Here is an 11881-nt window from a genome sequence, read left to right as displayed (position 1 = left end):
TGCCACCCAGCAATCCCTAGCCACTGTGCCAGCCCCTGCCTCATTTCAATCACATGCCCACAGCCTTGTTCTCAGCTCTGCATTTCTGTTTCCCTTTTTCATGCACAATCCCAGCCTTGCCATGCACTTGCCCGCCCCAGAGTGACTTTGTCTCCATCCCTGGAAGTGCCATCACAGACCCAGGCACTATGCCAGCATCGGCGGGGGATTTAGGCATATTGCTGCAGCCCCCGTTTGCCCTGCGCACATCCTGTTCTACGTACAGTCCCAATACCAAGCCCCTGCATCCATGTCCCAGGCCTAGAGTTGTCAACCGTACAGTTCCCATACCTGCCCCACAGGACCCCTTTCCCATCCCTGCTGATTTCAGCTCTTGACCCACAAGCTTTATTTCTCTGTTCTTGGAGCTCCCGCTGTTCAATTCTCCAGCTGTGTCAGGTGAAACTGCTCCCGGCTTAAACATGAGGGCCTTGGCTTTGGCTCCAATTTTGAAGCTGCACCTCCAAGTCTAGAGACACCATTCTCACCCCCATTCCAGCAGTCATTATTCTGTCTCCAGCTTGTCATTTTGTGTCCCATTTTATGGTTACTCTCTAGATCTACCGTAAGTATCCCTTTGAGCAGTGATTGATGCTGCAGCACTGCAGTCCCTACCGTGGCCCCAGTGATTTCAGCTCCAGTCCCACAAGCTTTATTTCACTGCCAGCTCTCATTTCACTTTCTGTTCAACATCTTCCCAGCAGTGCCACACAATGCTACTTTTGCTTCTCAGGGCAGGCTCTTTGTTTTAACGCTAGCTCTCTGTGTGGTTTCAGCTCAGCTCTTGAGCCTATGTTCTTGAGCCCCAACACGACAACCCCTCCTGCAGCAATAACTCTGTAATCCCTATGGTAGCCCTTACAGCAATTTCAGCTGTGACCATTCAGTTCACACCCCAGCACCACATTCCCTATCCCAGCCCCACAGGGGTTGTACCCCAAACCCTACCATATTTCTGTCTCCTCCAGCTCTTCTGCCTCAGCTCCAGCTCCTCAGCTTCCTACTGCCTGCTGCTAAAAGCTGCTTCTGCTTGTCACTGCAGTTTGGGGCTGTTGATAAGGCCACAAATCAGTTACTGTTGTCATTTCAATGTCTCCAGTAGCTGTCCCACCCACCCTCCCTCGTGGGATCCCAACTTTGGGGACACTTGAGGCCTGAAGGCCAACATCTACCTTCCCCCTCCCACTGTGTCTCAGCCCAGCACCCGCCCAGAGATGCCCCTCACCTCCCATGGGCTAGGAATAGCCACCAGGCCCCTGGTCCCCCATCCCAAAAGGTGCCCTTGGGCTGGCTCTTGGGCCCTGGAACCCTCTCTGAGCCCCCACACCCCCAGCCTCTGCTTGGTACCACAGGGCAGGGGCTGGGATACTCTGGGCATGTCCTGCAGGCCCTGCGCTGCAGCTCTGTACCCTTCTCCCACGGCATTTATCCAGCCCCAGGCTTTCCACCACTCCCTGTTGTTTTGGGCCTGGCTCGTGCCAACGTCCCTGTTCTGCACCCTGGGGCTTGATTTCTCCACTGGTCTCACAACGGGTGTTTCAGCCCCAATACCCACAACCCTTACTGAATAAACATCAGATATCCAGTAAAGAAAAAGCCAAACCAAAAAAATATAAAATGTAATTAAATAAGCAAAGTAACGAAATAATACAACAAAGGCAGAAACCATTCCTACTACAAATAAAAGAATAAAGAAAAAAGAAAAACAAAAATCCAGCTTTATTCCCGGTATTCTGAACGTTACATTAAATACAGACACCGCAAACAGCTCCTTCCCGGATCCCGGTAACAGCAGCCAGTCCCCCCCGGCACAACTCCAGCCCCCGCACCAGCCGCCGGCTCCCCCCGTACCGGCGCAGGCAGACGCGGAAGTCGCGTCCGTGCTCACCAGCGCTCCCCGGATCAGCAGCCGCGGGGTTCCCATCCCGGCGCAGCAGCGCTCCTCGGATCGCGCACCCGCACGTCCCACACCTCTCGACTCCGCCGCCGAACTGACGCCAGGAGCGCCTCAACGCACGCTATTTATGCCCCAAGCCGGACCACCCAGCCAATCACAACCCGAGGCAGCGCCGGCCCCACCAATCCCAGCCCGCCCGTTCCCGCCGCGCTCGGCTCCGCGCGCCCCCCCCCATTCCCATCCCGGTCCCCTCAAGCCCTGCTCCCGCCGCCGCCATTGCAGGGGTCGAGTCCGCCCGCTCCCCGCCGTCTGCCCGTTTTTCTGGGAGAAATCCCGGCCAGGACCTGAACGGGAAGCTCCCGCCCGCCCTTTCCGGCCCCAACAGCGCCTGCCGAGGCTGCGGCAGCGGGGACACGGCTCCGCCGGCTCCCAAAGCGGCAAGTGGCGGCGTGTCCAGGTCCCGGCGAAAAGACCCCCGCAGAGCCCCGACCGGAGCGCCCCGGGCGGGGAGGGGCGTAGGTGGTTGCGGCTCGCAAAGGCGGACTCTGCGGCAGCAGAGCGGACCGGGGAGCGGCGGCGACATGGTAGGGCGGGGGGGCTCGGCAGAGGGGAGTGGGGAGGGCGTGCAGAGCCCGCTGCGGGCTCCGGGCCCCTCTTCCCCCGCAGTGCTTCCGCTTCTGTGGGACTTGGCCTGCCCCCACTGGCCGAGATCAGCACGCTGGCCAAAACAGTTAAGTGCCCGCGTCCCCCTGCCCGCCCTCCGCCTGCTGCGGGCCCGCTGCTCACCCTCCTTCTCCCCCACAGTCGTCGGTTGTTATAGGTGATAAAACAATATTGGCTTTCACATTCATAGATTCGCTTTTTGCATCTCAAGTATTTCGATATGGTAGCCACAGAACACCTAATTTATTGCTCACTTATCAGAAGCAGCTAACTTCTTCCTGCCTTGTTCAGCCTCAGGATTAAGAGCAAGAAGTTGACACTGACCAGACAGAAACCTTTGTTTGGAGTTCTGCATCGTGTATGAGATGTATGAATATGCAACAAGCTATTGCTTTTAAGGGTTAATCCTCTGTTAATGTGTGTCCTTTTTCAGGCTTATTTTGCCCAGAAAGAGGTACCTGGACTGTCCATAACTCTTTGTTTTTATTGTCTCATATTGTCCTAATCCTAATTGCTCAAATTTTTATTACTCTAATTATATTTGTATTTTTATAACCATTTTATTACTATTAAACTTAAAAGTTTTAAAAGAAGTGATTGGTGTTTTTCACATATTATATCGTAGGTTCCAGCAAAATGTTAAAATAGAGACTAAAATATTTCTATGTAACTAACTCAGAAAATGGTGTAAAGCAATTATTCTGTTTCTTATATCTGCATTCTAACCTTTCCAAGTGATAAGGTAACAGTGACAAAAACAGAGCTTAAGCCTCCAGGAAGGATTTATTGACTCTATTTGCACTATCAGGGAGTGTGAAACAACAGGATAAAACTACAGGAAGAAATAAAATATGTAGACCTAATTTACAGAATGTTCTGCAGACAAGTCAGAGGTTAAAACCAATGAAGAGAGTTCCTGGAACATCAAAAACTCAAAGGAACGTTTGAATAATGTATAAGCTAATGAATATGCCTGTTACCCCAGCAATGTAACCAGTATATAGTGAACATGATTGTAAGCCACCTCTGCGCTCTTTAGCCAGGCACCAAAAGCACCCCAGTGCTGGATTATTTTGTCCTTTTATCTTTTATTAAACTTTAAAATATTTTGAAGAGTGAACTCTTTATCACATCAGTGAAGCTTAAGCTGATCTGCATCCAGGTGCTGTGGGACCTGCTGGGGGAGGCCATTGAGCTAAGTGTGGAGCTACCACAGTGGAGGCCAAGTATTTCAACACTACAATAGCATGAACAGAACTGCTTACTGTCACGGCTCGGCCTGGACTCATTAATTACCATCTGTCTCTTGCCAGGGCCATAAACTCCCTGATAAAACATAAGGTGAAAGCTAAATGGTTGATGTGCTCCATCTTTCTTGGGCTTGGTAAGCAGTTTTTGTTATCAGGTTGGACAACACATACACCAACACCGGAGTATATTTAAATACAGTCTAAACACCAGCAAGTTTATGTATTTCCTTCCAAGAGAACTGCAGAAAAGTTATACTCAGTGACACAGACATTCCAAATACTAGGAGTGTCTTTCATGAGAAAAAAAAGATATAAGCTAAAAGAACTTGCCTCGATGTAGATTTCAAAAAGTTCATTTAAACTCTGTACAATAACCTGAACAAGCAGGCCAACTTGAAATTTGCAGGAGATATGTCTGTTCAAAAAAAAGTGAACGAAAAAACTGGGGAACAGCTGAAGCAAATTAATTTAAAGGTCAATTGTATTTTGTAAGAGTCTCTGCATTTTTATTGGATATAGCAGAACAGCCAGCACCACCACCACTGTGAAAAAGCACAGACAAAACCCCCATGAAATAATAAAAGATACAGGAACTTGAGTGTAGCTAGAAAAAAATAACTTTTTAAAAGCTAATCTATTTGAGATAGGCTCTACCTACAGACTTGTCCAAGGAAGAAAACTAATATTTATTACATCAGACACAAATATATAGAACATTGCTCTAAACTGGAAAAAAAAGTGAATTTTACATTTCAAATGCTTTGCAAGCAACATTAAAAGTTACTGTGTCACAAGACATTGTTTCAGCTACCTGCCCCTTCCACAAAAATCTTTATATCTATAAGCCCTAGTAAGTACACTCCACGGTCCCTCCATTGAAGGGGGCACCTGTAAATTACTACAGTGTGATAAACAGAAGCAAATCAAGAAAAATGAGACACTAAAGCTGCTATATGTAGCTGTAGTACATAATCACAAATAGCTCAGTAACGTTTTATGATGCTTACTGATTACCCTGACTGCAGTAGTTCTAATCTTGGCAAACTGGCTGTTGCCACCTCTACCAATGCAAGCTTGCAAACAAACGGGTAACCTGGACTTTGTCCTGGTTTTCTATTGGTCATCGTTGCTTGAGAATAACTGGAGTCCAAATACCACCTGCAACCCTTTTTTAGTTCTCAGGAAGAGGCTAACAGACCTCTTTATAGTGCCAGCTTTCTCTTTGCATAGGCAACAAGAACTGAAGCCTTATAAAGCACACAATTAGGTAAATTAAGCATTCAGATGGCCTAAGTATACTCTAATATTAGTTTCATTTCCAAACCCATGTAAAAATACATTCTAAAATAACCTCTTTAAAGGGAATCTTCAAAGTTGAAGATTATAAGTAGACAAGAAACCAACTCCCTGCAGACTCAATCAGGGTTGTCAATTCCCAAGAGGTTCTTAGTCCTCCTTCATGATACATTTGATACAATTAGTACATGGTGGGAATATACTGATACATCACTACGTTATTAGAAGTTGTATGTGCAGGGTTCTATCCATCTCCCCTTTCACAGACTTGCTGGCAGAGGTCAGCTACTTCCCATAAAATTTCTTATTCAGAAGAAAGATCAGAAGATTGACGTTCACTTTTGCTCTGTCAAACAACTTCATGACAGCAACACCTTCATACTGCAGCTGCAAGAGATCCTGCCGAAGAGAATGTTCTTAATGAGTGAGGAATCCTCAAGATCTGACAGAGAATATAAAAGACCCTGTAGTAGTACTGTAGATCTTAAGGAATATCAACAAAAAAGTACACAGCGTAAGATAGAAAAGTGAGAGACTTATTAAAGAGCCACTTTTACTGTGTAAAAAATAGTCATTCTAAGGCATTTAAGGTCTTAATTATTTTAAGCAGTGGGTTAAAAAAAATTACAAAAGAGAACAGAAACAGAAAACCATTCTAAGTAACCCAAATTTCAGATCTAGCCATCTTCAGCCTTGTCATTTGCACAGTAGCCATAAAGTTGCTGCAACATTTAGAACATTTAGGTTTCCTACGTGCCTAATTCTATCACATACTCATGAAACATTACAACATTCCAGGGTCCCTTTCTGAAAGCTTTTGTTGCCACAGATCTCAGGGCAGTGGCTTACAGCACTTCAATCTACGGCGCAAAAAGAAATGCCATTTCAGTCAGTATGCATATGATGTCGAGTCAGTCTCTTAGATGTTTACGTAGGCAGTATTTCTAGTTATACTTTGCTTTGTCAGCAATGCACCTGCACTGATTTTATCTCACGGATTAAATTCTTTCCGCAATCCTGCTCCTGCAGATAACATGGTGGGTAGGTGTGGGCATTTGAGTGGACATGTGTGATGCTGTATCCCTTGTTGCTGACCTCTGACATCATCTGCTTTATCTGCAAAGCACTACAACAAAGGCATAGTGGTATAGTAAACCATGTGCCTGAGAAGCGAGTGACCTTGGGTAGCCCCATGAACCGACAAGTTCGTGACCAGCTCTGACAGATTAGGACCTCAGCTTACTAGGGGAGTCCTCGAGGCAGCTGTCCATCCCAGCAGCCAAGCTGGCATGGACTAACTGCAATGCAACGTGCTACTGTGCACAATCTGTTTTGAGAGGCCTGAAGCTTCCACAACTAACAAACATAATGAAGACCAAGATGGACAGGGGGTGGGGAAAGAAAGGGACAGAGACGCCAGGTGTGAAAATACCGGCATGAGAAAAAGAACAGGGAACCGTTTGGGAAAAGGTCAGCACGCCTGTTCAGTGGCCTAAGTAAAGGCTGACACCTAAGGAGGACACCTAAGAACTGGCAACAAACAGGAAAGTATAGGGTAGCAGAAAGAATACCGATACACAATGACTGGCTGAAGCCATCACACACAAGCCAAGGTGACTGCTGCCACAGACTCCCAAGCTCTCTGCTGTAGCAGGAAATTGTTGAAAATGCAAGTGTTTGTTTTGTGTGCATATGTGTACACATAATTAAGAACACAGACTGACATCAGGCTTTCATTAGCAAAGAAACAAAAAGCAGTTTTGTACATGTTGCATCTGTTGCACCTGCAACAAATGGGTTATTTTTGGGAGCATTACGCGACCGTTTAGGCAAAAAACGTGTCATTGTTATTTTGATAAAGAGACTGTCAGGGGAACTTACATGACACTATTAAATAGGACAGTTCTTACCTGATAATGTAACATAAAGGTTTCCATCTGTACACCCATGAATTTTGCTTTAACCTCAAAATCTCCTACTTCTTCTGTGGGACTGATTTCAAAAATCACATTTTTAAACCTATGAAATTGAGAAATGAAAAATCATAGGGAGGGAATATATGAGATGAAACGTGAAGATAAATTTCTAAGAATTCTCTTCTTAACTCTTTATTCTATTATCCCCATTTGAAATAAGCCCATACAAGCCAAACAGACTCAATACAACAATGAACAGAAGCCTAACAGATTCTAACAGTCCAGTAAATCATATCTTCACACAAGCATAGCAGGAAACAGGGTAATTTAATATAGTTTGCACAATCTAAGCAGTCTACTTTAGTGCTGCACATTCATACCTCATTTAGTGGACCAAGTACAAAGTATGACTCAGAGCTGAAAAAATTCTAGTAGCAGCCAGCTCCTCTATATTCCACACAAGATGTGCCAGCTTCTCAAGGCTAGCAAACCACAGCTGGAAAAACTCAAGCTAGCATAAAGCTGATTTTTCAACAATGGAAGCTATTAACCATAATAACAATTCATCCAAGGAGGTACCCTTCCATAACTGTGGGGGTGACAGAGAAGGGGTTAGAGGAAAGAGGATGTCATGTTTAAATCACATTACACTTCTCAATCAAAGAATTGCTTTGCTCCAACCAGAAAAAGAGAAGTGAAGAGTGATCACTATGCAAGGTGCCTTGGCCCTAGAGATGCCAGCCTAGGTCATCAAAGCAACTTTTTCAGCTTTACTAACTAAGTCTAACAACACTAAAATTCCAGTAACAAAATTGCAAGACAATGTGACACAGCCTCAAATAGATCTCAAAATTTCTGATCCTCAACTATCAGCACCTAGACTAGTTCTAAGAAAAAGGTAAGAATTCAGCATACCTATTTTCCTTTTCCTCCAAAAAGGTTATTTAGCTCTAAAGAATTTTAAGTAATAGATACTCACTGGTTACCTTGCAGATCCTCAATCTCTAAAAGCACTCCCTTCTCATGAAGTCGAGCTGCTGTGTATTTCAAAGAAATCTTTTTACTGTTTTTGCCTTTCATCTCTCGAGGTTTCTTGGAGACTCTGGGGAAAAAAGACAAACCAAACAAATTAGAAGGTCACAAGTAAAGACACTTTGAGCAGTAAATTTTCAATCCTATTTGAAAGAGGGAATAGACTCAGTATAGCTAAAGAATTATGACTAATGATAGATAATTATGTACTTCTACTAGTCAATTTATCTATAAAGCATTTGTAGTCCAGATCAGATCCTTAATTTTCTACTATTTACCAATAACATTTAAGCAGGATGATGATGACAATAACAATAATAAACAACCAAAGTAAACAAAAAAACAACCAAAAACAAAAAAAAATAAACATATGGTACTTCATAAAAAACAATACCATCTCTCATTAGGCAAAATGGGGTCTAATGACAACTGACATGGAGAAAAGCTGAGACTACTCAGAAACTTGCTTGTATTTTCGTTCTGCAAACGAAAAGGGTTCACATTCTCACACCTGACTGGAGAAGACAACATCCTTTTTTTCCTCCAGAAAATCTGATTTGTCTAGCACTATAACAGCTGACTTCATTTGGCATAGAAACGGGGACAATTTGTGATCGAGGGTTTCCTTGTAGGTAACTATGTTATTTTCATTCTCTGTTCGTAAGAAGGATGACAGGACAGACTGTGACTGAGCAGCAAGTGCCTATGTGGACAACCACCTTTGTACCACTGGACTCTCTGCATTCTCTTCTCCCAAAGGGACCAAAAAGTCTTTCAAGATTGTCTTTTTGACACCATTCATCGCAAGGACCTCACTCTGTATTTTCTTACTGCTGCTGAGACCCTTTTGCTAAAACCATTGCTGCAGGAAAGAGCTTGGACAAGGAGCTTTGAGCAGACAGTATTATGGTTCTTCTTAGCAACACATGCTTTCCTGTAAGAAGCACCTCTAGGGCCACGGAACCACCGGCTGCAGGTCATGAGGTTCAAGACCATCTAAGGAACCTGGAGGTGTGGAAGTCCATGGACCCTGATGAGATGTGTCTAATGAGACGGGTCCTCAGGGAACCAGTGGAGGAAGTGGCCAAGCCACTATCTATCATGTATGAGAAAATGTGGCAGTCCAGTGAAGCTCCTACCAATTGGAGAAGGAAAATAAGGGAGACGCAATCTGTCTCACCTCTGTGACTGGCAAGGTCCTCCTGGAAACTATGCTAAGATACATGGAAAACAGGGATGTAACTGGTGACAGCCAATATACCTTCACTCAGGTGCCTGGCCGATTTGGTGATCTACTACAACGGGTTTAATACACCATTTCTGGATGAGGTTTCTAACTTCTTCTGAATTTCTGACTGACAGTCATCTACCTGTATTTGTGGAAAAGCATTCAACGATGTTCCACACAACATCCTTGTGTCTAAACTGAAGGATTAGGGATTTGATAGGTGGACCACTTAATGGATAAGGATCAACCGGATAGTCGCACTCAAAGAATTGCAGTCAACAGCTTCTTGTGAGGGTGGTAAGGCCCTGGGACAAGTTGCCCTGGGAAGCTGTGGCTACCCCATCCCAGAACTGTTCCAGCCCAGGCTGGATGGGGCTTAGAGCAACTCGGTCTAGTGCGAGGTGTCCCTGTCCATGGCAGGGCGGTGGGAACCAGATGGTCTTTATAAGTCCCCTCAAAACCAAACCATTCTATGGTTCTATGGTTCCAAGATACTTACTTGCCCTTGCTGGCCAAGTTATCCAAGCAGGTCTTTATGTAACTTTTGTAATAATCTACTTGTTCTCCATAAAAAGTAGCTTTGGAGTTCAAGGCACTGTATGTCTGCTGCAGCTTCACTAGCTCTGCCTTTCTTCTCTGACGGTATCTACGCTGATTTCTGATATCCTACAGCACAGAGAAAGACAGGCAGAGAATTAACAGTCATTTGAGCTCTCCAGTGTCAGTCCCAGAGCCACTGAGTACTTGAAACACACCATTTGATTTTGCTTAGTCTTGCTTCATGCAAGGCTTGAGCACTCATTTGCACTTGCCCCAGTTGAAGTGTCACAGCTTTTTTTCTGTGATGACTATTTGTGGAACTAACCAACTCTACAAGTTGCACCTTCTGTGGCTTTCTTAAACTTCAGTTCTGTTCTAGTTGGAATGACTAGATTGTGCACTGAAAGCCCATGATATAAAAGCAGCAATTTTGCTAGCATTGGAAAGTATCTTACAAATTGAGCGCAACAACCATAGCAGCACACAGACTTCATTATTTTTCTTTGTTAGGCTTTAAGCATCACTTGCCTTATTATCTCAACAAAAAAACCAGTACATTCATTGACTGCTACTGTAATTTGTGACACATATTATCTATAATACAATTAATTCTTATCAAATCCTTAAAGGTGATTATTTAGTTGGTTTACTTACTTAACATTTTCCAAATAGTTTTTCAGAAAACAATGTGATATAAAATATATTGTCACTGTAGCAATACACAACAGTACTGGATCTCTTTTGTAAGTTTTTCATAGCCACCCCCCTTATCATTTAGGGATTGTTTAATGGGCACATTTAAATCAAAATAACAATCAGGATGTCTTAAGAGTTATGAGCAAAACTTCTTTGTGTGAATAAGCTTGTAGAGGCAATACTTGAATTAGTGAAATGGAGCAGAAGAACTTATCACACATCAGGACCTCCTTTCCAGGCTATTAAGTTTTTTCTTAAAGTACCCGAGAACCTGGCAACACAATCATTTAAGAGAACAGAAACATATAAAAGTAAAGGACTTTCTACACGCCAAGAGGTGGAAATGCTGCAATAGAAGGCATGATCTTTCTCTATAAATTAGCTATTAAAAACTTTACTCTCCTTCTGAAAACTCATGCCAGTTTCACAAAGCTGCAAAACTCCACTATGATTACTAGGAAACCATCAAATGGTATACCTTTGCAATGTCATTGATTAGTTCCTGGTATTTATTTTTGGCATTCACTGGCCCCAGTTCTGTCAACTTCTTTAGGCCTGCCTTGATTTTTTCTTTCTTTTCTTGGAGATTCAAGTTGCCATCTTCCTTTACAGAGACAGATTTTTTCATCTTATCAGGAGTTTTAGCATCACGAATGGCCCGTTTCTGCATAGCTCTATGATGCTCTGCTTCCTAGAAGAAAACAAAAACCTGCAAGTTCATAAGCAGATTAATTGCAAGGAGACAAAAAGAAGCAGAAACAGATTGTCTGATCTCTGGCAATACACAGGATAAAGACTTTTGCTTGGCAATTCCCATACTGACTCGAATGAACACATTTTGATGAACACATTCTACACGTGGGAACCAGGAGAAGCCTACCTATCATCTAAAGTGGTCTTCTACATAAACAGTTTCTAGCAACTGCTGCAGGAGTAAGATTCACACATAAAATTTACTCCCACTGTACACCCTCCTGATTATCATAACACCTTGCTCCATCAGTGGAGACAGCCTCACTGTAATACCTAAACAAAGAGTCCCACATATATCTAGATAGATGATGATTTCCAAGTCTAAAACCAGCACAGACAAACAGCATCATACTTGCTCTGAGGTAGCTGAAGTTTCCAAAATTTCAGTCAGCGTCTCCCCTGGTTGGAAGCGGATTACATCAACAATTAAACGTTTTGTGCTGCAAAGAGATCAAGAAGAATAAGAGAAAGAATTTTAAACAGAAAGACCTTTAATACTTTTCTGTTCTGCAACAATACCAGTGTACTGATTTATTTAAAGTCAGATTATTACTAGATGAGCACTCAGGCA

The 11881-nt window shown here is 43.7% G+C and overlaps 2 protein-coding genes across 4 annotated transcripts in view; one reads left to right on the top strand and one right to left on the bottom strand.

Annotated features, from left to right (window-relative positions):
- Positions 1–6: 6 nt before the first annotated feature.
- LOC120509161 (translation initiation factor IF-2-like) lies at positions 7–3051 on the top strand. 2 transcript variants are annotated; one of them, XM_039723511.1, is made up of 3 exons: positions 7–183; positions 1795–2520; positions 2891–3051. In XM_039723511.1, the coding sequence occupies exons 1-3, from the start codon at positions 54–56 to the stop codon at positions 2914–2916; spliced, it is 882 nt and encodes a 293-aa protein (XP_039579445.1). In that variant the 5' UTR covers positions 7–53; the 3' UTR covers positions 2917–3051. The 2 variants fall into 2 exon arrangements, with proteins under 2 accessions (XP_039579445.1, XP_039579444.1); XM_039723510.1 differs by having other exon boundaries at positions 1795–3004.
- Positions 3052–4312: 1261 nt separating this feature from the next.
- IQGAP1 (IQ motif containing GTPase activating protein 1) overlaps positions 4313–11881 on the bottom strand; it is a 53806-nt gene continuing 46237 nt past the window's right edge. Inside the window, exons 33-38 of one of the 2 annotated variants that reach the window (XR_005629115.1) lie at positions 11663–11750; positions 11036–11248; positions 9821–9987; positions 8048–8163; positions 7056–7164; positions 4313–5544 (exon numbers count right to left, since the gene is read on the bottom strand). Coding sequence is in view for 1 of the 2 variants with exons in the window: in XM_039722953.1 (XP_039578887.1) it covers positions 5431–5544; positions 7056–7164; positions 8041–8163; positions 9821–9987; positions 11036–11248; positions 11663–11750 (814 nt within the window). In the remaining variant the exon portion in view is untranslated. Of the gene's footprint in view, positions 5545–7055; positions 7165–8040; positions 8164–9820; positions 9988–11035; positions 11249–11662; positions 11751–11881 lie in introns of both variants that reach the window. The other variant, XM_039722953.1, reaches the window with a different exon arrangement.

The sequence above is a fragment of the Passer montanus genome, unplaced genomic scaffold (assembly GCF_014805655.1).
Source record: "Passer montanus isolate IOZ18808 unplaced genomic scaffold, ASM1480565v1 scaffold5, whole genome shotgun sequence".
Classification (NCBI taxonomy): Eukaryota; Metazoa; Chordata; class Aves; order Passeriformes; family Passeridae; genus Passer; species Passer montanus.
Note: the sequence above shows the minus strand (reverse complement) of the source record. Positions and strands in the feature narration are given on the sequence as shown.

What these genes read in the sequence shown, in the direction of transcription:
- LOC120509161 (XM_039723510.1), top strand. Translation starts at nt 54, where the DNA reads ATGCCCACAGCCTTGTTCTCAGCTCTGCATTTCTGTTTCCCTTTTTCA. An exon ending in AAGTGCCATCACAGACCCAG is followed by an intron (nt 184 to 1,794) that starts GCACTATGCCAG and finishes CATTAAATACAG; the next exon opens with ACACCGCAAACAGCTCCTTC.